Source organism: Thamnophis elegans, chromosome 14, assembly GCF_009769535.1.
Source record: "Thamnophis elegans isolate rThaEle1 chromosome 14, rThaEle1.pri, whole genome shotgun sequence".
NCBI lineage: Eukaryota > Metazoa > Chordata > Lepidosauria > Squamata > Colubridae > Thamnophis > Thamnophis elegans.
In genome coordinates, this window is record NC_045554.1 from 36,274,431 (window position 1) to 36,299,100 (window position 24,670).

Below are 24,670 nucleotides of genomic sequence, written 5' to 3' on the forward strand. Positions count from 1 at the left end.
CCCTTACCTAAACTTTCCCTCGGATCCCACAGTCCTCTTCCGCGTCCGCCAGCAGCTCTCCGCTCCCCTCCGCCTCCGCTTCTTAGCTCGGGCTCCCTCCGGGCATCCTTGGCCGGACTCGGGCTGGGAAGCCAGCAGCGCTCTCTAAGCGAGGAAGCAGCAGCAGCAGCAGCCTCCGCCGCGGCCCCGGCCCGAAAGAGGCTCCCGCAAGGCCGGCGGGCGCGGAGAGGAGGGCGGGCGCCTGTTGGCGAAGCGGGGCTGGGCAGAGGCGAGGGAACGGGCGAAGAAAACGGGCGACGCATCAGCCGCCGCCGCCGCCGCCTTCTGCCCACCCAGCCACCCCGCTTGGCTCGCCGTCCTTCTCCCGCTCGGCGCTCCGGCAGTTCCGGGGCGGTGGCCGGCCAGGCTGCCCGCCCTCGAAGGAGGACGGCCGTCTCCGCCCCTGGGTAGAGGGAGGCGGGAAGGGCGGACGGGCGGGCTGGCCGGCGGAGGAGCGCCAAGGCGCCCACTCTACTCCGCCTTGGCGCTCCCTCGCCAGATCCGCTCCGAGCGATGCTGGCCCGAACCTGCCTGCCCGCCAGACGCGCTGGGTCCTTGGCCAGAGCCTGTTGCGCCCGTTCGGCACGTGCGGAGGAAGCTCCGGGGCGGCCAGCGAGGTTCCCAAAAAAGGGGCTGAGACCGCCACGATGCGATGGAAGGGAAGGCAGTAGGATTAGGATGGGATGGAATAGGAAAGAAGGGAATGTAGAATAGAATAGAATAGGAGTAGGGTAGAATAGGAGTGGAGAAGGAGTAGAGTAGAATAGAATAAAGAGTAGAGTAGGAGTAGCAGCAGGAGTAGGAGTAGAGTAGAATGGAATAGGAAAGAAAAGAAAATGTAGAATAGAATAGGAGTAGGGTACAGTAGAGTAGAATAGAAAAAGAGTGAAGTAAAGTAGAGTAGAATAGAATAAAGAGTAGAGTAGCAGCAGGAGTAGAAGTAGAGTAGAATGGGATGGAACAGGAAAGAATGGAATAGAAAAGAAAACATAGAATAGGAGTAGAGTAGAGTAGAATAGAATAAGAGTGGAGAAGTAAAGTAGAATAGAATAAAGAGTAGAGTAGCAGCAGGAGTAGGAGTAGAGTAGAATGGAATAGGAAAGAAAAGAAAATGTAGAATAGAATAGGAGTAGGGTACAGTAGAGTAGAATAGAATAAGAGTGGAGAAGTAAAGTAGAGTAGAATAGAATAAAGAGTAGAGTAGCAGCAGGAGTAGGAGTAGAGTAGAATGGGATGGAACAGGAAAGAATGGAATAGAAAAGAAAACATAGAATAGGAGTAGGATAGAGTAGAGTAGAATAGAATAAGAGTGGAGAAGTAAAGTAGAATAGAGTAGAGTAGAGTAGGAGTAGAGTAGAATGGAATGGAATAGGAAAGAATGAAATAGAAAAGAAAATATAGAATAGGAGTAGGGTAGAGTAGAGTAGAATAGAATAAGAGTGGAGAAGTAAAGTAGAGTAGAATAAAATAGAATAAAGAGTAGAGTAGCAGCAGGAGTAGGAGTAGAGTAGAATGGAATAGGAAAGAAAAGAAAATGTAGAATAGAATAGGAGTAGGGTAGAGTAGAGTAGAATAAGAGTGGAGAAGTAAAGTAGAATAGAATAGAATAAAGAGTAGAGTAGCAGCAGGAGTAGGAGTAGAGTAGAATGGGATGGAACAGGAAAGAATGGAATAGAAAAGAAAAGATAGAATAGAATAGGAGTAGGGTAGAGTAGAATAGAATAAGAGTAGAGAAGGAATCGAGTAGAAGAGAACAGAATAAAACAGAAGTAGAATAACTTTATTGTCACTTTGAATGTATGCTAATAGGCATACATTAAAATGAAATTGTAATTCAATGAAATGCAAATTCTGGGCTTTAGTCCTGCCAGCAATATCTGTAGTCTTGGGCTTTTTTTCAGCGGGTTACGTGAACTGTCCAAGGAAAGTCGGTCCAGCGAGCTCATGGCTGCTTCTTCAGCTGCATCAAAGAGGTGTGGACCCTTCCCCAGGCTAGCTCCCTCTTCTCCTTTCCCCACAAATTCTCCATTCTGCTCCATCCTGGAACTGTACTCCGATGCCCACCTTCTCCTTAAGACAATTCAACTCTTGGCCCTTTGCCAGAAGGAAGAGGGGGCCGAGAAACAATCCCTGGCAACTATTTAGACTGGCCAACAGATGTGGCTTCTGGCTGGCAGAGGAACAACACGGACAGCTGGCTTGCCGTGTGCCAGTCACAGACTTTCCACAGACTCCATTGATAGTCTCTTTGCAGGGCTTCAGATGCCTTGCAAAGAACTTTTCCTCTTCTTGCCACAATCCTTCGAGGTTCTCCAGTCTTCCCAGTGAGTCCCACACTGGAGCATTTTCATATCCCCACGATGGCTAAGCTGGTGAATGCCAGTTCTGGTATTTCCACTTCAGGAGAGGCTCCGCTGTCCATGAGCATGGAGATGACTAAGGAAGTCAGCCATTTGGAGAAGCAAATTCCAATTCTGGCTTTTTCCAACCCTGGACAACTGTAGATGTCAACGAGGCCCATCAAAAAACATTTCTGAACATGCGAATCAGAGGCATCGGTGAGGCAGACGCTTATCCCCGATTCAAAAACAAAGGGAGAGAGGATACCTCCTCTTCAACAGCATCACTGCCACCGAAGGTATGTTGGGTTTTGCTAAATCACAAAGAGGAGTTAAGAGAGGAATTACGATGTATTTGGGATCCTTCAGTAGAGGTGTTAATATTGTGCCTGGTGATGGGAGCCAGACACGATTGGTTCTTCCTATCGGTCCATGATAGAAAGTGTCCTCACGTCAGGGGTGGGTTTCTCGCCCCGTTCCAACCGGTTCGGTTGGAACGGGGCCGGCGGTGTCCTCGTGCACGCGCGCAGCGCACGCATGCGTACTAGCGTCTGTGCGATGCTCCAGCTGCTCCTGGAGGATCGCGCAGGCGCTGTATGCGCCCTGCGCATGCGTGGAAGTGCCGAACTTGTCAAAACCGGGTAAGGAACGCGAGCGGGCGGGTGGGCCCTTCGCCGTTGCCGGAAGTTACTTACTTCTGGGTTCGCCGACCAACCAGTTCGCGGGGACTGCCGCGAACCGGTTGAAACCCACCCCTGCCTCACGTCCTGCATTATGTTGGTACGCTGATTTAACTGCTGCAGACAGGAAGGCATTACGGTGAATGATCAATTCAGCACAAGAAACCATTGGTTGCCCTCTGACATCATCAGGTCTCCTGCTTCAGCAGAGTAAGGAAGACACTCAGGGATGATTCCCACCCCGGGCAGTGTCTCTTCTCACTTCTACCATCAGGCAGAAGACATTGAAGCATAGCCAGCCGAACAAAACAGGTTTTAAAAATAACTTTCTATTGTCAGAGTCTTAAAACACAACCACAATCACTCCACGCGCACGTGGAAATGTAGGATTAGTTTTTCTTTTTTCTAATTACTTGCATAGCGATTATTCTTTATGCTATTTATGTTGTTTGTAATTTTTGTCATGGATTGCACCAGTGAGGCTAAAACCAATTTCGTTGTATACATGATGTACAATGACAATAAAGGTTATAGCAATAGCAATAGCAGTTAGACTTATATACCGCTTCATAGGTCTTTCAGCCCTCTCTAAGCGGTTTACAGAGTCAGCATATTGCCCCCAACAACAATCCGGGTCCTCATTTTACCCACCTCAGAAGGATGGAAGGCTGAGTCAACCCTGAGCCGGTGAGATTTGAACAGCCAAACTGCAGAACTGCAGTCAGCTGAAGTAGCCTGCAGTGCTGCATTTAACCACTGCGCCACCTTGGCTCTATACTATACTACAATTATATACTACAAGAGTCTTGCATCCAGAACAAGTCAAGTGGGAAAGACTGAGACGCAGAAAAAATACCCTCCCCAAAATAAACCATTATTTGGGCGAGGGTATTTTATCCTGTTGCTATCTCCACCGTTTGATGTGTTCTGGATGCAATGGGCCCTTGTGACCTCTAGGCTGGAATACTGCAACGTGCTCTACATGGGGCTGCCCTTGAAGAGCATCCGGCGACTTCAGCTAGTCCAGAATGCGGCCGCGCGAGTGATTGTGGGCGCACCGCGGTTCGCCCACATAACACCTATCCTCCGCGAGCTGCACTGGCTACCTGTTGATCTCCGGGTGCGCTTCAAGGTGCTACTTACCACCCATAAAGCCCTCCATGGTAGTGGATCTGAGTACTTGAGAGACCGCCTCCTGCCAATTACTTCCCTACGACCTATTAGATCACACAGATTAGGCCTCCTCCGAGTTCCATCCGCCAGTCAGTGTCGACTGGCAACTACGCGGAGGAGAGCCTTTTCAGTAGTAGCTCCGACCCTTTGGAACGACCTCCCCGTGGAGATTCGCACCCTCACCACCGTCCAGACCTTCCGCACAGCCCTCAAGGCCTGGCTATCCTGTCAGGCCTGGGGATAAAGATTCTAATCCGTCCCCACCCGAATGATGAATGAATGTTGTGTTCTATTTTTACTTATGTATTGTCTCATGTCTTGTCCTGTATTCCCCTCCCCACAAATTGTAAGCCGCCCTGAGTCCCCTCAGGGAAAAGGGCGGCCTATAAATAATAAACAAACAAATCAAATCAAAATCAATGACTGTTCTTTCTCCATCACTCGGGGCCAATACGTGTAGTAAAAGCCTCGTTTGTGTGTTTTGTAGTAATTGCTGGTTTGATCGTACATCAAATTGGACCCCAGATCTGGTGCTACGTAGATCAACTCTGGAATTCTTTTTAAGGGCTTGTGTAGTTGTTTTCAATCCAAGCAGGTGGCACTTTTTAAATCTTTGTACGGTCCTTATGTGGGATCGCACTTCTGCCTTTCACCTGCCAGTACTAACAATAAACCCACCTGGGACCCAAAGAATCTACCTGAAAGGAAGACCCCGGCAGTCAGATGCCAACTCTTAAAACAATCTCCACTCAGGGCATTTTGTAGTTCAAACCCTTAGCATCACAAGGTGGCAGATGTACAACGAAGGGTACGAAATGCCCTCTTTTTGACAACACGATAGGCCGGAAGCTTTGGAAAGTTGGTTTATTCACTCAGGAAAAAAAAAAACTGTACAAATATTACAGGCAAGTTTCTTCTGCTGCAAAAAAGTATAAAAATAATCTTTTTATATGAATCAAAACTCATTTCTCTCCCTTCCACACACCCCCAAAACATTTCCTCCATGCATCCTTTGGGGGAATGTCACCTAAGGGGTCAGACGGGCGTAAGGAGGCGACAGCCAAGAGAAACGAAGGTTCGGCGGCTGAAGAGCAGGCCCAAACCACGTACGATATAGGCAGGGAGGGGGTGCAATGGAGGCAGGGAAGGAATTCCTATGGCTCGTCCAGGATGACCACACAAGAGCTGGACGAACAGCTCAGAAATCCTGGAAGAGGAAACTTCAGGTGAACAGGGGCTCCAGAGGGTTTTATTTGTTTGTTTGTTTGTTTGTTTGACAGTCCTGTGCCTAGAGGCCGAGAAAGATGCTCCTGGAGTGGTGAAAAATCTCTAGATCTATTTCCTATCCAGAAAAAGTCAAAAGTCGCTTTTGTGGATCCTTTAGAGCCCAGTGTTTTCAACTTGATAGCTTGAAGATTGGAGGGGGGGGGGACTTCAACTCCCAGAATTTCCCAGGCAGTAGGGCTAGCTAGGGAATTCCAGAAGTGGAAGTCCGCCCATCTTAATAGCTGTCAAGGTTGAGATACCGGAAACGGGGGTGGGGGGGAAGCAGCTTTGCCTAGGTCTCCCTAATGACATTAGAAACATTCCCTGATTACAGGGGGAAGGGGATGTCAGGATCAGGCCTGCCCGCTCACACGAACCTTTCCGCAATTCTAAGCAGCACACTTCATTCAGTCCCCATCGAACAGAGATTTTCAGCCAGGTCGTTACAAGGGCTGGGATGTGAGAGCGTGAGCTCCCCCCTTCGGATCAAAACCCTGCCCGCTCTACCAGCCACATGGCAGGAGGTGGGCTTTGGGTCACTGGGGCAGCACCCGCAAAAGCCTTCGGGGTTTGCATACGGCGTAACCCGGAGGCTGACGGGCGTTGAAAAGGATATGGCTTTCAAGGGGGAGGATGTTGGGAAGTGCAGAGGGGAGGAAGGGGGAAGCGAGGGCTGCTTCCACATCCCAAGGATCAGGAGAGGACCCTGACGGAGCGTATTGGAGAGAATGCGGGAAAGGGGCACGTCATGGTTGAGTTCCAAAGAGAAGGACTGCGTCAACAGGACCGGCGACGTCATGCTGCTAGCGTATCGCGAAGGGAAACCGCATCCCCAGCGCATCCGGGAAAGCCCTATTCTAGCGGCTATGGGAGGAGGACACGCTATCGAGACTCACTTCACTAGGTGTGACTAAATCGCCTTCATCGGCGGGTCCCGATGGAGACGTTTGGGGGGGGGGATCTTGAGAGCCTCCCAATTTAGCCCCCAGCCAGCTCTTCCTTTGCTGAAGCAGCACAGCTGCAAACGGGGAGGGTGAACGGGATGACAACCCAGGATGGGTATGCAAAAGAGGGCTTTGCGCTGAGCGCCATCTGCTTGAAGCCCCGGCTTGGTTTTTGCACGCCCTTTTTACAAATCCTTTCTCACTTCTGACTCTTTGGAGGGAAAAGTGACTGTGCAAAACTGGCACCTTAAAAACACGCACTCACTCACACGCACGCACACACACACACCCTCTAAAGGGGGAAAGGGGCTTCGTGCTTTGTGTTAAGAGATGCACCAGGAGGGTTACTTGAAACGCCACTTCTAAGCACATTAAAAAACAAACAAAAAAAACTAGAACCGATCCTGAGAGCGGCTGAGATGCTTGCATTCCATCATGCCACAAGCAGACGATGCCTAGAGAGAGAACGCCCCGGTGTTTGAATTCTACAAACGAGCCAAAAAAAAGGGGAAGCCAGAGGTGGCATTTTTCCCAAAAACCACCTGGCTACGATTCGGCTGTAATGTTGGTAACCAGAAAGGAAGAAGGAAGGATTGGGGGGGGGAATGCAAAGTGCCCCCAGCAGTGCAGGGATGCCAAAACAGGCTAGGGGGAGGGAGGGGTGCGGACCCAAGGAAGCGCTTTTGCTGCTCGGCAAGGTTCAAAAGCAGGTGCCTGGGAGGGAAGGAGGAGGCCCATCCAGGATCCATGGAAGGACAAGGAATGGACTAAAATAAGCCAGGGAAGAAAAGGAAAGGGGAAAAAAAAAAGCTGGAGACGAGTGTCTCCTCCTCGTTGGTTTTTCGGTCTAGATCAGAGCAGCTGTGTTTCACTCAAGCACTAGCAGACAAAAAAAAAATCCAAAATGAAGAGTTGGGGGCGTGTTCCCCCCCCGCCCCCCACATTCCCTCGATACAGATTTCTTCTTTAAAAAAAAAAGGTTGGGGGGGGGGAAGAATCCGTATCCCAAAGTCCATCCCGTCAGTCAAAGTCAGAGGTTGAGAATCGGGACGTCGAAAAGATCGCACACCCCTTCGCTCTCGTCCAAGTTGTAGATGTAGTCGTGGTCTCCGGGAGGCGGGGAGAGGCGGAGTAAAGGAGCAAACACTACCCGGGAGAGAAAAGGAGAAGCTTAGGAAGCCGGGCCCTCTTCCGACTCGGCAATCCCACCCTCTTGAGCCCAATCTTGCTTAACCTCAGCCAACTTTTAAGATGAGCGTTTCCCAGAATTCCCCAGCCAGCCATGGTCAACTAAAACAATGCAGATGTTTATCCTGTTTCCCTGAAAATAAGCCCTCCCCGGGTAATAAGCCCAATTTGGCTTCTGAGCACATGCGCTAAAATAAGCCCTCCCTGAAAATATTGCAACACAGCAGCAGCCATGAGGTGACCATGCTTACTGCCTCCTGCACCTTAATAATAAGACCTCCCTGAAAATAAGCCAAGTGCTTATTCCGGAGGTCAAAAGAAAATAAGACCCTGTCTTATTTTCGGGGAAACACAGTAACAGCTGCGTTCCCTAGTCTTCTCTGCTATCTGATGGGGCCTTCACTCTAAACTTGGGAGTTGGAAGAAATGCAGTCCTACCTTCAGATGACATCAGCTCTTCAAGCAACTCGGAATTCACGCACTCTATGGGAAGAAGAAGAAGAGGAAAAAGAATGCGTAAGACATTACATGCGTGAAAAATATCCCCCGTGCCCCAAATTTGACGGGTTATTCTTCCAGCCCAGATTCTTCTGCCTCATAATTCATTCCTCTCTTGACTACGTATGAGTAATGGTTCCACCACAAAACCGTGGACGACGAAATCGCGGTCGACGAAAGCGCGCATTTGACGTCATCACAGCGCAACGAAAACATCGCGCTGTGATGGAAAAATGTAAAAATAAAGCGAAAACCTTACCCTAACCCCCCCAAACCTAACCCTAAACTTAACCCTTAACCTAAGCCTAAATCTAACCCTAAACCTAACCCTTAACCTAACGCTAAACCTAACGCTAACCTTTAACGTAAAATTTAACGTAACCCTAACGCTCTAAACATAACCCTAACCCTTAACCTAACCCTAACCCTAACCCTTACCTTTATGTGAATCGGCTTGCTTTAATTTTATTGTTATTTCAATTTTTAATTTTTTTCGTCGTGCTGTGATGACGTCAAATGCGCGCTTTCGTCGATCGCGCTTTTGTGGACCGCGGTTTTGACGGGTCACGTGAGTAATTGGGCAGATTCTGCAGGCTCCTGCACGAGCAACATCAAAGCAATGCATATTTAGCAGCTACTGCTTCCTTTCCCCGGGGGATTTGGTCTACGCAGGTAACCAAATGAAATGTCCTTTCAGTAACAGGTTTAAAGGTTTTATAATCTTTCAGCAGGTAGAAGTCTTCCTTACAAGCAGAAAACCAGCGCAGGAGACGCAAGCCAAGAAAAGTGCTTCCTTCTGTTGCTACTCTACAAGGGAAGGGCCTGATTCAAGTTTGCTTAAAATAGCCTGACTTTTTTTTTTGAACTTCCAAAAGAAAAAAGAAAAAAAGGCAAAGCACGAACAAGGTTTGCTACAGGGACACTAGCAACGCACCTCTGGTTGGCTCAAACATTTCTGAAAGCTCTTTGGGAAATTCCAGTACTGGAAAAAGAAAACAAAAAAAGAACAAACGTTGCACATCTTAAAGACCAATGCAATTATTGTGGCACAGGCCAGCTCTGTTTCCAACCTGAAGTCCTTTGGGGCTGCCATTCCCCATCGGAATAGGAATTCTGGAAGCAATAATTCCAACGTATTCGGGAGCCCAGGTAGGAAAAAGGCCAAGATACCATTCCAGAAACCGCAGTCTGCTAAGAGTTCTTGTTTTTATATCACTCTTGAGATTTCCACTGTCTACCCCAGTTATTTCCCACCCAACTTTACAACTTTTAAGCTGTGTGGACATCAAGTCCCAGAATTCATGCTGGCTGGGGAATTCTGGGAGTTGAAGTCCACACAGCTTAAGAGTCGTCCTGGTTGGGAAACACTGGATCTACACAGCTCGTTTCTCCTGGTTATTGATCACTTCCTCTTATCAGGTCTTCTGAGAAAAGGAGCCAGCAAAGGAGCAAAGTCAAACACACCCAACGACTTTGGAACGGAAAGCAGCCCATCGAAGTACAATGCAGGGGTCAGAGCCACTGGTTCTGTCTGTTTTGATCCATCGCAACCGCCCACCCGGTAGCTGAGAAATCAGAGCACTTACTTTCTGTGGGGAAGGACTTGATTGGTTCAAAAGAGGTAAAGGAGCTGGGTAGGACAGAACTGCTGTCCAGCAAGGCAGAGGATTGAAGAGGCTGCGTATCAAGCCCAGCCGGCGGGCTGGCCGGTACAGTCGAAGGGGTAAGCGACTCCAGCTCCCCACTGCTTTTTGATTCTGCGTTCGCGGTGCCTGTCTCTGCAATGGGAAAAGAGGGTGGCGGAAAGATTGGATTACTGTAACGCACTCTACATGGGGCTGCCCTTGAAGAGTGTTCGAAGACTTCAGTTAGTCCAGAACGCAGCCGCGCGAGCAATTGTGGGTGCACCCAGATACACCCACGTCACACCTATCCTCCGCGAGCTGCACTGGCTACCCATTAGTCTCCAGACCCGCTTCAAGATGCTGGTCGTTACCTATAAAGCCCTACATGGCATCGGACCTGGGTACCTGAGAGACCGCCTCCTGCCGATTACCTCCCATAGACCGATTAGATCTCACAGGTTTGGTCTCCTCCGGATCCCATCTGCCAGCCAATGTCGGCTGGCGACTCCCCGGGGGAGAGCCTTCTCTGTTGCAGCTCCAGCCATCTGGAATGACCTCCCTGTGGAGATCCGGACCCTTACTACCCTCCCGGCCTTCCGCAAAGCTCCCAAGTCCTGGCTGCTCCAGCAGGCTGGGGGGCTTTGTGAAACATCCAGCCCCATGGAAATTGTGAATGTTGCGTTTTTTAAAGTGTTGTCTTTGTCTATTTATCCCCCTTCCCTTGTCTATTGTGAGCCGCCCGGAGTCCTTCGGGAGTGGGCGGCATATAAGACAAATAAACTAAACTAAACTAAAGATAAATTATTATTTAAACGGATGCCACTCAATGGCCTGTTGTGTTGGACGGGTTCCACACAGCTGGGGAAAAGCAGCTGGCAAGCTCATAGCAACCGTCAGGAAAAGTACTTCAAGTTCAACCAATCTGAATAGAGCTGGAACCTAGGAAGTCTCCTAATCCAGGGGTCGCTAACCTTCCGGACCTCGGGGACCACTAAATTCATAATTTTGAATCCCGCAAATCACCAATATGATTTTTTAAAAAGATAAATGGTATTTAGTGCAATATAAAAAAATGCACATATTTTTTCTTCGGACCATCAAAATTTTCTTGCGGACCACCAGTTGGTGACCGCTGTCCTAGTCCAGCCCCCTGCTCAAGCAGGAGACCCTATACCATTTCAGACAAGTGACTGTCCAGTCTCTTCTTAAAAACCTCCATTGATGGAGCACCCACAACTTCTGCAGGCAAGTTGTTCCACTGGTTAATTGTCCTCACTGTTAGAAGTTTCTCCTTAATTCCAGGTTGCTTCTCTCCTTGGTTAGTTTCCATCCATTGTTTCTTGTCTTGCCTTCTAGTGCTTTAGAAAATAATTCTATTCTTTTCTTTCCTATTCTATTCTCTATATTGTATTCTATTCTAATTCTATTCTTTTCTTTCCTATTCTATTCTATTGTATTCACAGAGTTGGAAGGGACCTTCTAGAGAAGATTTCATTATTTTGATAGGAAAGTATCAACAACAAACTTTTTGCTCAATGTGCTTGTTTCCTGCTAAGGAAGGACATGCCATTATGTGATTTTTTTAAAACTCAGATTCTGGCTATAGCAGAGATTCAAATGAGGATAAAAGGTTTATACCAGGGGTAGTCAACCTTTTTATACCTACCGCCCACTTTTGTATCTCTGTTAGTAGTAAAATTTTCTAACTGCCCACCGGTTCCACAGTAATAGTGATTTATAAAGTAGGGAAGTAACTTTACTTTATAAAATTTATAAAGCAGAGTTACAGCAAACCCCTACCGCCCACCATGAAAGCTGGAACGCCCACTAGTGGGCGGTAGGGACCAGGTTGACTACCACTGGTTTATACAGTGGCAAGGAAAACAGGGCATGGTTCCTAAATTTGGCCCTTGATTTCATTGTGACGGTTTCTATAAAATTAACCTAATTTAACCATGATCAGCCTCACCTTCTGGAGGTGCCCTGGGAACCAAAGTTTCTGAGTCAGCCAATGTTAATAGCGTAGCTACCGGTCCACACTTTAAAATGTGCGTTTAAACTTAACAAATTCTGTGCTTTCCACTCGTCCCTTTGAACAGCTCACCTGTCCCGGTGGCCGATTTGGGCACTGGGGATCTGTGGTCTTGCGTGCTGTTGGGTACAGATACAGGAGGGTGGGCACCGCTGGGAAGAGAGGTCTCTTGGGATGGGGCAACGGATGGCTTTGTGGAGGGTGTGATTGGCTGGCACTGAATGAGGTCTTCGGGGGGAGGGACAGGAAGCACCACCGGAGGAGAACTCCAGGCATCCTTGTTCACTAGAAGAACATCAATGGAAGCGTTGCTACTCTTCAGGTGGATCTGGTATTTCCTCTGGCCGTTTAAGCCCTAGAGAGGAAGAAAAAGAGAGGTTGCATGGATGCAAGTATATGAAGACAATGTTGGTGCAACAACATTATCTGGTGTCATCACAATCGGAGGAACACACAAGACTGAAAGGAAGCCATCGATGTCAGTATGGAATTCTTTCTCCAGGTATTCTCCATGTTCAGGTGACACCCCCCCCCAAAAAACCTTCTCTGTCCCCATGAAAAGAGAGGGCCCTCACAATTTGTTGAGCCCCACATTCAGCAACATGCTCCGTGGATTAAAGTAGCCTAGAGTGCCAAGTGGAATAGGTGTGTGTGTGTGTGTGTGTGTGTGTGTGTGTGTGTGTGTGTGTGTGTGAGAGAGCTTAACACAGTTCCAGACATCTTAGAGCAGGCGTCTGCAACCTTGGCAGCTTTAAGACTTATGGACTTCAACTCCCAGAGTTCCTAAGCCAGCAAAGCTCTGGGAGTTGAAGTCCATAAGTTGCCAAGGTTGCAGACCCCTGCTTAGAGCAGGCCGTTGTTTTAACTAGAGACCCTAGGGAATTTGAACACGTGGTCTGCACAGAACTGTATCCACTAAGACCCCTTAGGCCAGGGTTTCCCCACTTTTAAGATGCAAGGACTTCCAATTCCCATGCTTCTCCAGCCAGGGGAACTCTGGGAGTTGGAAGCCCATGTTGCTCTTGTTGGGAAATCTTGCCTCCCAGCCAAATACCGTATTTTTCGGAGTATAAGACGCACCAAGGTTTGAAGAGGCAAATTTTCTAAAAAAGTTTTTCCACTCTGCAGTCCTCCCAAAAATGGCCCGTTTTTCGTGAAAACGGGCCCGTTTCTTTTTAAGGCATGAATAGCATTTAGGCGGCTTGTAGAGTGCTCCAGAAGGGAGCAAAAATGAGCAAAAAATGGCCTATTTTTGTGAAAACGGGCCTGTTTTTTGTCAAACAAATTGAATGCATAACCTTTAGGAAGCTTATAGAGTGCTCTTGAGGGCTGGGGGGAGGCAAAATTGAGCAAAAAAAAGGCCCGTTTTTCGCTCATTTCTGCCCTCCCCAGCCCCCAGGAGCACTCTGCAAGGATTCTAGAGGCTATTAACGGCCTTTTGGTGAAGGGGGCAGAGTTTCGGGAGGTCAAAAATGCTGAATTCAGTGTGTAAGACGCACCCAGATTTTGAGAGAAAAACGTGCATCTTATACTCCGAAAAATACAGCGTATTTCTATCACAGCAATATTCCCTTGGGAGTAATCCTTCATGTGGCTGGGATTACTGAATTGATTTCTTTTTCACTGCTGTTTTTCTTCTTCTAGTCTCCATTTTTTTCCCTCTTAACTTTCTTGTCTTCCTTTTGCATCTTGATTCCCCAGGAAGTGAGCTAGATCAGATTGCTCTTGATTGTATCTAACTATCAACTGAGTGTTTCTGGAATGCCATGTTCGATTGGTAACTTTTTGCAGAGGGCTTCCTCCTCTTCATTTTTTGCTTGTAACCTGTCAAATATGTTTTCTTTTATGTACCAATGCACCAATGACAAATTCATTGTGTGTCCAATCACACTTGGCCAATAAAGAATTCTATTCTATTCTACCCTTGATCATCGAAGCTGACTTGAAGAGAGCTCTCTGCTAGCATCTTCAAACATCAACACCCACCTCAGGGACAGGAACTTCTAGCTGGGTTCCTGATGGAGCCCGGATGGCCAGCAGAGTGTCGCCTGTAACGAGAAACCAAAAGGCTGCATTCAGGAAACAGAGCCAAGCAGAGAGCAACACGAGATTGTGCATTGCTCAGTTCTTCCGCGCCAGCTGGGCACGATGTTTTCAGTCCCTGATTGCCAGGAAGTTTCTTCCCATCTCCCACACTCCCAATTCTACCCACAATGCAAATCAAAAGTACGTTGATCCAGGGAAGGACCAGCTTCTTATGAAGATTTGGCAAGGGTGGGATTACATTAGGCAGAGGTTTTAGGGATGAAGTGACGCGCCATTCTTACCTGGGAAGCACTTGCAAAGATCCTCATCTGTCACATATGCTAATGTTCCTGAAGTTAAGGGAAAAACCAACTGCCTCTGAAACTCTGCAAGATTATCCCCCCCCCCTCCCCACCCAGTATTTTTTCTTCTGTTTACGGCCCTGTAACCCAGTAAATCCCCTTTGTCGGGATGGAGTCAGGGCGACTGAACAGAGCTGAGCATTTACTGGCCAGATGCCCTTCCAGTGGCCTATGCAGAGTTCACAGCAGATATTTACTCTCTGTGCCTTGATAAAACATCAGTCGCTGCCTAGGATTGAACTCACAACCTGGATTGTTGAAAATCAGCAGTAGTTTTCTGCCATTCCAAGATAGACATACACAAACAAACATGTAGCATGCACCCCAAAGTCTCAATCCTAGGAAAAAGGATACTAATTTGAAACACAAGGAGCGTTATTATTTCATGTTATTAGGACAGCGGAATAAAAGAGCCTTTTCTAATTTGACGTTAGCTGTTTTTCTGTTATCCTGTGCAAATTAGGTTACCTGCTAGAAACATTTCTATTAGAAATAGCTTGCATAAAAAAACTTGTCCTATACAAATGGCATTATATATATATAATCCCAATGTATACATACATTGGTGTGTGTATGTATGTGTGTATACATACATACACACACAAAAACATATATATATATATATATATATATATATATACATATATACATATATACATATATACATATATACATATATACATATATACATATATACATATATACATATATACATATATACATATATACATACATACATACATATATATATATTATATATATATATATATGTATTAGTGTCACAACCCCTGGTAAGCCCCAATTATGGGAGGAAGCTAACTGCTTTCCAACATCTGTCAATCGGCTCGTCACAAGAGTCCATCACGACAGAAACCCAATATTTTTACTGTTGCCTTTTTGTTATATTTGTGCCAAATAAAAACACCACACACACACACACACATATATATATATAAGGGACGTGCAGTCAGGGGAGGCAGGGCCTCACCACTGTCATCATGAAAAGAAAAAAAAATTAAAAGGAAAAAGGCTGAGTTAGTTGCTGCCAGAGTTACAGTGGATTATTCTACTTAGTGCTTAACTGCAGGAGGAGGCGAGAGAAACCACGTGCCTCCTTTAGTCTATCTTTATGATCACTTGAGCAGAGTTAAACAAGGGTTAAAAGGCGAAAACTTCCTTATGCAGAGGAGGCACAGGGTTCTCTTGCCTCCTCCAGCAGAGGGCACTTTTTTTTAGAGGCTTTTTTTAAAACAGTGAAGCAGAGTCATCCATTGGGGACTCTGGGCAGCAGCTAACCCAACCTGGTTCAGCAGCTCTTGCCTTTTTCCTTTTACATTTTTTACATTTTCATCATGGCAGACAAGAGGAGAGTTGAAATCCTCTGTGACACAGCTGGAAAAGGTATGTGACTCGGAGGGAGGAATTCAAAATTATTGTAATTTGTAAGTCATTGTAATTTGTATTATTGTAATTAATTTGTGTGTGTATGTATGTTTTATCCGCCTCTGTTGGCTTGCGGGCTGACACTATTTTTTAAAGCCATGTCGCCGCGCCCCGCCAGAGTGGGACACGTCCTGCTGTATGGCCGGTGTGGCGGCATGGCTTTAAAGACAGCGGCGTGCGTGCGCCCTCACGATTCAGTGCAGCCACTCCATCCCGTTAAACTGCCTCACAGTTAAAAAAAAAAGGAAACTCGGCCCGACTTGGCTTTAATGAAGGCGGCACTCTGCACACGCCCAGAGGACCACCCCGCTTTTGCAACCAAGAACGTTGGAGCGGGAGCGGCTTTCTCTTTTGCCACCTGCCAATCCCTTTAAACCCTCTTTTTGCCCTGCGAGTTGGGAGGAGACGGATGGAGGGAGGCTGGAAGGCGGCAGGGGCGCCCCTTGTGCCACTGCTTCTCGGGAGTGCTCTGCACGGCTTGCTTGCCTGAGTCTCTCCGGCGTCCTTCCGCCCTGACTCAGAGGCCGCTGAGGGAGGAGGACTGAGCTGGGAGCCCCCCCCAACCATCCATGCCTATCCAAGCCGGGTAAGAAGCGCTGCACCCCGCTCCTCTCCAGCCCCTCGCTTTCTCTTTAACCCCCTCAAACGGCCTTCAGGTCTGGCTCTGCTTTCCCCGCTTTTGCAAAGGGGGAAGTGTGTGGCCGGGGGCGCGCGTATATGAGCGGACTGCCTAGCCGCGGGTTTCCCCTTCTTCCCCCCCCCCCCCGCCGAAGCCACCCCCAAAGCCCCGTGTCCCGCTCTATGGCGGAAAGCCACACCGGCACTTTAAAGCTATATATAATGGCTCCGTGTGTGTATATGTTCTAGCATAACTCTGGAATGCCTTGAGCAATTTCAACCAAACTTGGTACATAGATGACCTACTCTCTGGAAAAAAAAATATTATGGAGGTAAGACACCCTCATAACCCCTTGGGAGTATGTGTTCTATTAAGATATAGCCTGTTGTGCCTTAAAATGGCTTCTACTGTACAATGCAGTGGAGTTGCCATGGTAACGGCTTCACCAGTACTCCCTCTGGTAAGGGGGAAAATCCAACATTAGAATTACGTTTGGTCCGGACATTTTCCTCTTATAAATAATATCCGGGCAACGCCGAGTTATCAGCTAGTCAATGATATAAAGATGAGAGATGCTCTCACTCTGAGACTGCAAATTCCAGAATTCCCAGGCAACATGACTGAATTCTGGGCACTGCCGTCTCAAATATCCGGGAGGAAGAACCATAAAGTTAGGCCAGAGCAGAATCATCAGAAAAGACCTGCGTTTTAGCTTCAAAGAAACCCGAAGGCAGGAAGAATCAAGAGTAGACTCCAAGGATATTCTTTGTTCTGTACATCGTCGGTGACATTTCTGATACTTTGCTGCACCCACATCTTTTGTTGTTCCAGTTCTCGTTCCCGATGCTCTAGATCCTCAATCTCTGCTTTCAACTCAATCAACTTGTGGGCAATTTCTCGGGTATTACAGCCAGGCCCCACACCTCTGCCAAGAAAACAAGAGAAATCAAGGGATCGGCCTTTTCCACAGCGTATTAAGAATCCGATACCAGAGACAAATGGCCATTTTAATCACACACATTGCCCGCAGAAGGAAACTTTTACAGGTTTTCTTTGTTTTAGTTCTATCTTTTCAGAGAGAATTAAGTGACACATTTAATGCACCCAAGAGAGAACTCAAAGACCCTTTTCAGAGTTCTTCTTCTGCCTCATATTTTCCCCGAGTGGGTGGGAAAATCCGGTAGTAAAAGTCTCAAAAGTTCTCATCCCTATGGGAGAGGGTGGGAGGGAAGGTGAGAAGGAAGGAGGGAGTGGATCGGGAAAGGAGAGGTAGAGGGGGAGGGGAAGTAGGGTAGAGGGGGATGATGGAGGGAAGATAGAAAGTTGGAGGGGATGGAAGAAAGAGGTGTATGGAGAGTGGAAGAGGTATATTGGGTTTCTATTTTCTGGGGTATTGTTGACAAGAGGAATAGCTGCGATTGTTGTTTAATGCTGTATGGTGTTGGCTATGCACAGTATATATGTGAGTGTATGAAAATGAAAATGAAAAAAATAAAAATATTTTGCTAGAAAAGAAAAAAATCTTTAAAAAAGTTCTCATCCCTGGAAGATCGATTTTTTTTTCTCAGCCAATTTCCCCTTCCACACCATTTTTTTAATAAGCGCCAAATTTCCTAAATTAGGTTTGGGTCATGACTAAATTGATTTGTGACCCAAGTTATGGAGCGAATTATGTTCGTGACCAGAGGGTGCATGTGTGCGTTTTCGTAGATTTTCACGGGTGTAGGTATGCTGGTCTTGTTGTATTCGGGTCTTTTTCCGTGTAAAATTGAGATTGTCTTGGCAACGTTTCGGCAAAGTCCCACTCGCCATCTTCAGGCTGAGTTTTGGGCTTAAAGCGTGGGCGGAGCTGCCGTCTTTCTATGAAACTTGCTGTGTGTGTGTGTGGTGTACTGGGTTTGTTTCAGTAAGTGGAATGATTGGTTGTGTGGTTGTATCATGATTGGTAGATTGTGCTGGCTGTGTCCGTTGTTGTTTCGTGTTGTAACGGCCTGGGTGGTGGGTGGGGCTCGTTTGTTGACTGGGGCTGGTTTCCAGATGTCTGGTAGGCGGGAGGTATCACCCCACAACATGAATAAACATGCCGATACTTCCCGCCTACCAGACATCTGGAAACCAGCCAACAAAGAAGCCCCACCCACCACCCAGGCCGTTACAACACGAAACATGTATGTATGTATGTATGTATGTATGTATGTATATCTACAGTCACTCAGGAGAGTTACTGATAAAGTTCCTCCAAAGCCAGCTTCAGGGAAACACATACACACCCCAGCTGTCTTAAAGGTGCTTGCTCAAAAGGCAACTGGACTTTGGTTTTTCCTTAAGGAAGACGTTTCTCTTCTCATCCAAGGAGCTTCTTCAGTTCTGACTCAATTCAGTCAGTCAGAACTGGGGAAGCTTCTTGGATGAGAAGTGAAACGTCTTCAAATAAAAAACAAAGGAAGTCCAGTTGCCTTTTGAAAAAGCACCTTTGAGACAACCATGACTTGGATGACTGAGAACTGAGAAACTTCACAGACACCCTGCAGCTGTTCAGAGAAATTGTTCTGATTCACCCGTCCGACTGTTTAACGATGGATGCAACTGCAGCCGTTCCAATGGAAGTTTAGTGTCAGGGCTTCGGTCTCCTGCTACTCACTTCCACTGAATACTGTTCTTCGATTTCTTCTCGATTAGCCCGATGCCCTCGAGGACGTTTGTAATATCATAAATCCGTCTCTTTTGCCGCACTGCCAGAGTATCTGCTGCCTGCAAAGGCGAACCAACAAAAAAGAGGTGAGTTCAAAAGTACCACGGTGTTAAAAAAAAAAAAAAATACCTGGACCGTCACAACACAAAAGCTGTGTTAATTACATCACACCCTGTTTGTGAACTTTCTCAATTGCTCAGGACAGTCTATTTTAAAACTGAAAAGTGCCAAACTCTTTCATGAATGGTTATTGTGGGGTGAAACTGTCAAACTCATCACCAAATCTAACACTGTACAAAGCGGCTGCTACAACTGTAAAAACAGAGCGCCTTATGCAAAAATTAACTATTGTTCAGATTAGGCTAATGTGCTTACTGCTTCGACAATTCATCAACAATGGTTGCTAATCAAGAATGGCTCACAATCTTGTTTCTTGGGCCTTCTCTTTATTTGTTTGCATTCCATTTTAATTTGTGTCCTGCATCATCATCATCTAACGACCCCATGATCCCTTGCAGGGTGGAGTCTAGGCAACTGAATGGAGCTAGCCGAATGTTTATTGCCCGGATGCCTTTCCTGTCGCCAACGCGGAGCTTTGTTCAACAGATATATTCTCATTGTGCCCAGAGAGAGAAATATCTGCCTCTACCTAGGATTGAACCCACAGACTCCTGTTTGTGAGGCGAGAGCTCCCCTCTAGGCCACTGCATGCCTCTGCTCTTGTTTCCTGCAAATTTATTTCATTATTTGACATGGTTAAATCATTTCTCTTTCATTTTGCCTATATAGATAAATACTGTAATGGCAGTGCTGGGCTAGTGAACTTTGACCCATTTTTAAATTTCCTGCAATATATTAGATGAAAGCACCATCCTGCACATGGCTATTCACAGCACATTTTTTTCAATTGAACAAGAATGACCCACAGATAAATACCCATGTACAGGATTTATGCATTTTTATGATGCCGAAGAATTGTTTTCACTGCAGGAGAAGTAACATTCCTTCTCTTTGGATTTGACAAAAGCCTGTCCATACTTCCTTAAAGGTAGATCCCACTGAATGTAGGTGAGCTTACTTCTAAATCAGGGCTGTCCAAACTTGGGAACTTTTGAGACTTGTGGACTTCAACTCCCACAAGGTAGCTGGGGAATTCTGGGAGTTGAAGTCCACAAGTCTCAAAAGTTCCCAAGTTTGGACACCGCTGTTCTAAATAAACAACTCCTCAGACTGTACTGCTGTGATATGTATAAATGCTGTAGCAACACTTCCAATCACTGCTTCCTTTTGGAATAAATACATATAGTCCTATGACTTACAACAGTTGTACAGTTTGAAGTCACAACAGCACTGAAAAAGAGTGACTTATGAGGATTTTTCACAAGTCTATCCACTGCCACATCCCCGTGGTCGTGATCAAAATTCAAATGCTTGGCAACTGGTTCGTACTTGTGACGGTTGCAAAAAAAGAAGGGGGGGGAGACCCAGATTCATTTAACAACCGTGTCATTAACTGAAGAACTGCAGTGATTCACTTCATTGTGGCAAGAAAGGTTGCCAATGGAGCAAAATTCACTTCGCTGTCTCACTTAGCAATAGAAATGATGAGCTCCATTGTGATTGTGTAACCAATTTCGTTGTATTCATTTTGTACGACAATAAAGACTATACTATGATCCAAAAGTCGAGAACTATCCATTCTGTGTAGGAACCATAGGTTGCTGCTGTTAATTTATCCAACAGAGGACTATACAGCTGCAGCCCTCCAGATGTTGCTGAACATTAACTCTTGAGACACAATCCGCATGGCCAATGGGAAGGATGCTCGGAGTCGCCCTTATTTCCCATCTATGATTCACATGGGGATTCATTGATACTTCACCCATGCTCTGTTAAACCTCAGTTGTGGTTCACAGCACAAAAGCAACTTCCTGCCTGGGACTTTGCTCTAGGTTTCTTATGTATGGGGAAAACCCTGCTGTGCCTTGCTACCAAATGTCCTTAGTTTCAAGAAGTTTGGGACTCTTCCCCCCCCCCCCAAATCTTCTGCAGAAATCTAAACCCTCCCAAGCATGCCTAAGAAAGCCCTGTACACAAAACACAGCCACTGTGGTGAGGTCGTGCCTTTGCAAGCACCCAGGTAGCGGAAGGGAGGTGGGGGAGAAAAGGGGAAGAAAGGGCTCCCACCAGCTGGCAGAATGGAGGGAAAGTAAGGACAAAAAGCTGAACGCCATCTCCCCCACCCCGTTGCCCTACTGATGCTGGATGAGAGAAGGAAGGAAGGAGATGGGAAGGAAAGAAGGAAGGAGGGAGGGAGGGAAAGATAGCTAGATAGACAGACAGACTGCAAGCCAGAAGGAAGGAAGGAAGGAGATGGGAAGGAAGGGAAGAAGGAAAAGAGAGGGAAGGATAGATAGATAGATAGATAGATAGATAGATAGATAGATAGATAGATAGATAACCAGACAGATAAGAGATTAGAAAGATAAGATACAGAGATGATAGATGACAAAGATTACATAGATAGATGATGATGATAGATAGATGATAGATAGATAGACAGACAGACAGCAAGCCAGAAGGAAGGAAGGAAGGAAGGAAGGAAGGAAGAAGGAAGGAGGGAAGGATAGATAGATAGATAATAGATAGATAGATAGATAGATAGATAGATAGATAGATAACCAGTCAGATAAGAGATTAGAAAGATAAGATACAGAGATGATAGATGACAAAGATTACATAGATAGATAGATGATGATGATGATAGATAGACAGAGAGACAGACAGACAGATATAGGATGCAAGCCAGAAGGAAGGAAGGAAGGAGGGAGGGAGGGAAGGAAAGATAAATGGATGGACGGACAGACAGACAGGATGCAAGCCAGAAGGAAGGAAGGACTCATTGGAGGGAGAGATGGGGTGGAAGACCCCAACCGCACCCCCCCCCCAAAAATGTCTGAGTCATGCTCCAAACAGAAGCCGTGTGTCAAATGTGACCAAATAGGGAGCATGTGCAGGGACCGCACACACGTGCAACACACAAGAAAGCCACACACATGCAGGGCAAAGGATGCTGCCTAGCAGGCTGAGGATGCTCTTTTGCTCTCTCGCCCGGCTGTGCAATCCCCTAGCACCCCAGGTGGCAGCCTCTTTTCCCCAGGCTCGGCCGCAGATGGGTGTTGTAGTCCTCGCCTCGCAGCTGGTGGAAGGAGAGAAGACCACCAGCGGGGGGGGGGGGGGGGGACAGACCCACATGGGGTGGGGAGACAGTCCCCTCCCTGGAAGCTGAAGCTGCCCAAAGCTCTCCTGGCCGGGGAAGGCATTGAGAGCGCTGCCAGCCCCCACCCCCGCGGGTGCATGCGGATGGCCTTTGTAGTCCACACACACCTGCAAACCTGCGGACCGACTGCTTCTCCCCGAGGAGGGGGATTTGGGGGGTTTTGTGCTTCCCCAGGCGAGGATCCTGCCCTTCCCCCTCCTCTCCCCCAGCCCCCCCCCCAAGCAGGCGGATGGGCTTTGTAGTCCACACACACATGCAAACCTGCGGGCAGGCTGCCTCTCCTCGGGGAGGGGGAGATAGGAGGGTGACTTGTGCTTCTCCAGGCGAGAGTCCTGCCCTCCCCCCCCCCTCACCTCCCCAGCGACCCCCGGCTCACCAGCTTCAAGTCGAGCACGCCGTCCTTGGCCTCCTGCAGCAGCGAGACGAACTTGGTGGTGAGCAGCCCCAGGCTCTTCTCGTGCCGGCTGGGTGCGCCGCCCGGCGGCTGCGGTCCGGACTCCGCCATCCGGACGGCTCACACCTGCCGCCGGTGTGCGGATCCCAGCGCTCACTCCGTCGCGGGCCCCCCGTCCACTCTGCCGCCGCCGCCGCTTCCGGCCGCCGCGGGGCATGACGGGAGGGGGAGGAGCCAAGGCGCTCCATCTTGAAAGAAGGGGGGGCTTTCCCGCCCTCTTCTCCAAGCTCCGCCCCCCCTCCAGCCGGCTTTTCTTGGTTGGTTTTCTTGCGCGGCATTCCGCCGGCAGAGATGGCTGGCGAATGCTCTCTGGGTGTAGCGACGCCTACTGGCCAGGAGACGAACAGACACGGTGGAGCCCTCCCTTCATTGCAAATTCTTCTCTCTCTTTTTTTTTTTTACAATGCCAACTTCAGCTTTCTTTATGGAAAACTTGCTGCAGTGTTTTCTTTACATCAAAAGGGATTGCATTTCTGTATTAAAAAATAATAAATAATGTCTCTCAAAAAGTGTTTTCCATATCCTCTCCAACCTATTCTTATTTGTTCGTTTGTTTGTTTACTTAGTTTCTCACTCATGTACAAGATAACAGGACTAAGAATAGCATGAATAAGAACACAGGAAATGGGGACAAATCAATGGAGACATTAGGACAGGGACGGAAGGCACACTGGTGCGCTTATGCATGCCCCAACATTAACATATAGTTATTTATTAACATATTCTTCATTAACATATAGTCCTCATTATATGTTATTATATGTTATATTAATATAGGTTATATATTATATGTTATATGATTAATTCATTTTTCATTAACGTATAATCAAAACATAACATAACCTCTTTGCAAATTATTGATCGGGGAGAAGTGAGTGGCTGCTACTGGCAAAGTTCCCATCATCCCCAGCCAGCACAGTTGCTTTGTATTACAGTTCTCATCACACACACACACACACACACACACACACACACACACATGGATCAGCATAGCTGGCAAGACTATGTGGACTGCAAAGCGTGAAAAAAATAAAATAATACAATTAATACAAAAAAAAACAGTAAACAGTAACAGAGTTGGAAGGGACCTTGGAGGTCATCTAGTCCAATCCCCCTGCTCACGTAGGAGACCTGTAGTAGAGATTCGAACTGCCGACCTTTCTGATCGACAAGCTCAGCGTCTTAGCCACTGAGGTACAATTAATTTAAAAAAACAATAATAGTTGTAAATAAAACAACAAATACAAAAAAAGAAAGCAATAATGTAGTGGTAAAGATATAGGACCAGAGGTGGGTTCCTACCAGTTCGCACCTATTCGGTAGAACCGGTTCGTCAAATCTACCGAACCGGTTAGAAGAGGTTCCACCAGTGGACCCGGAAAGCAGGCCACACCTACAGAAGTGGTTCCAAAATTTTTTGAAACCCACCACTGACACACACACACACACACACACACAGACTCACACAGAGAGAGAAAGAGAAAGAAAGGAAGAAATAAATAAAAGAAGAAAAAAAGAAAGAAAAAGTGAGAGATGAAAAAAAAAAGGAAAAAGGGACAGAGACAAAAGGAGAGGAGAGAGAGAGAGAGAGAGAGAGAGAGAGAGAGAGAGAGAGAGAGAGATGGCCGGCAAGCCACTCCCACAAAGGAGGCCATACCCACAGAGTAGGTTCAAAATTTTTGAAACCCACCACTGTATAGGACCCAGAAGTCCTGAGTTCTAGTCCTACTTTAAGCACAAAGCCAGCTCGGTGACTTTGAGACAGTCAACCCTGCTCAACCTCTGCAAATTCCCTCCCTTTTTATCAAGACACCAGATATGCAATCCCATGCATTCTATTAGGATATAAGTCAAAAATGCTTTTTTTCTCAGAATAATTTAATCAATCCGAATTAATAAAGCTCCAAAACAGAACCACACGATATGTGAATAATCTCAGGGAAGCCCCTTCTACATAGGGATCCCTGCGTTATTTTCCAGACCGTTCTTATATTTCAAAGCTCTGTTTCAC

The 24,670-nt window shown here is 47.0% G+C and overlaps 2 protein-coding genes across 6 annotated transcripts in view; both read right to left on the reverse strand.

The window, feature by feature from the left end:
* Window positions 1–363, reverse strand: part of ELMO3 (engulfment and cell motility 3) — a 37,868-nt gene extending 37,505 nt beyond the window's left edge. For all 4 annotated transcript variants that reach the window (XM_032230901.1, XM_032230900.1, XM_032230897.1 and 1 more), the window contains exon 1: window positions 8–363. The gene's annotated coding sequence lies outside the window, so the exon portion shown is untranslated. The remainder of the gene's footprint in view (window positions 1–7) is intronic.
* A 7,028-nt stretch (window positions 364–7,391) lies between these two features.
* On the reverse strand, window positions 7,392–22,790 carry E2F4 (E2F transcription factor 4). 2 transcript variants are annotated; one of them, XM_032231177.1, is made up of 10 exons: window positions 22,582–22,790; window positions 18,875–18,984; window positions 16,997–17,158; window positions 14,112–14,155; window positions 13,771–13,832; window positions 11,857–12,139; window positions 9,714–9,905; window positions 9,062–9,109; window positions 8,068–8,112; window positions 7,392–7,587 (listed from the first exon to the last, which is right to left on the reverse strand). In XM_032231177.1, the coding sequence occupies exons 1-10, from the start codon at window positions 22,708–22,710 to the stop codon at window positions 7,472–7,474; spliced, it is 1,191 nt and encodes a 396-aa protein (XP_032087068.1). In that variant the 5' UTR covers window positions 22,711–22,790; the 3' UTR covers window positions 7,392–7,471. The 2 variants fall into 2 exon arrangements, with proteins under 2 accessions (XP_032087068.1, XP_032087069.1); XM_032231178.1 differs by lacking the exon at window positions 9,062–9,109 and having other exon boundaries at window positions 7,393–7,587.
* Window positions 22,791–24,670: the final 1,880 nt, after the last annotated feature.

Bases quoted from the DNA above. Each gene is read 5' to 3' on its own strand.
- E2F4 (XM_032231177.1), bottom strand. From the start codon at position 22,710: ATGGCGGAGTCCGGACCGCAGCCGCCGGGCGGCGCACCCAGCCGGCAC. The intron at 18,985-22,581 runs GTGAGCCGGGGG...TCGCCTTTGCAG, and splicing joins GCGTGCTCGACTTGAAGCTG to GCAGCAGATACTCTGGCAGT. The intron at 9,110-9,713 runs GTAAGTGCTCTG...TTCTTTTTCCAG, and splicing joins CAAGTCCTTCCCCACAGAAA to TACTGGAATTTCCCAAAGAG.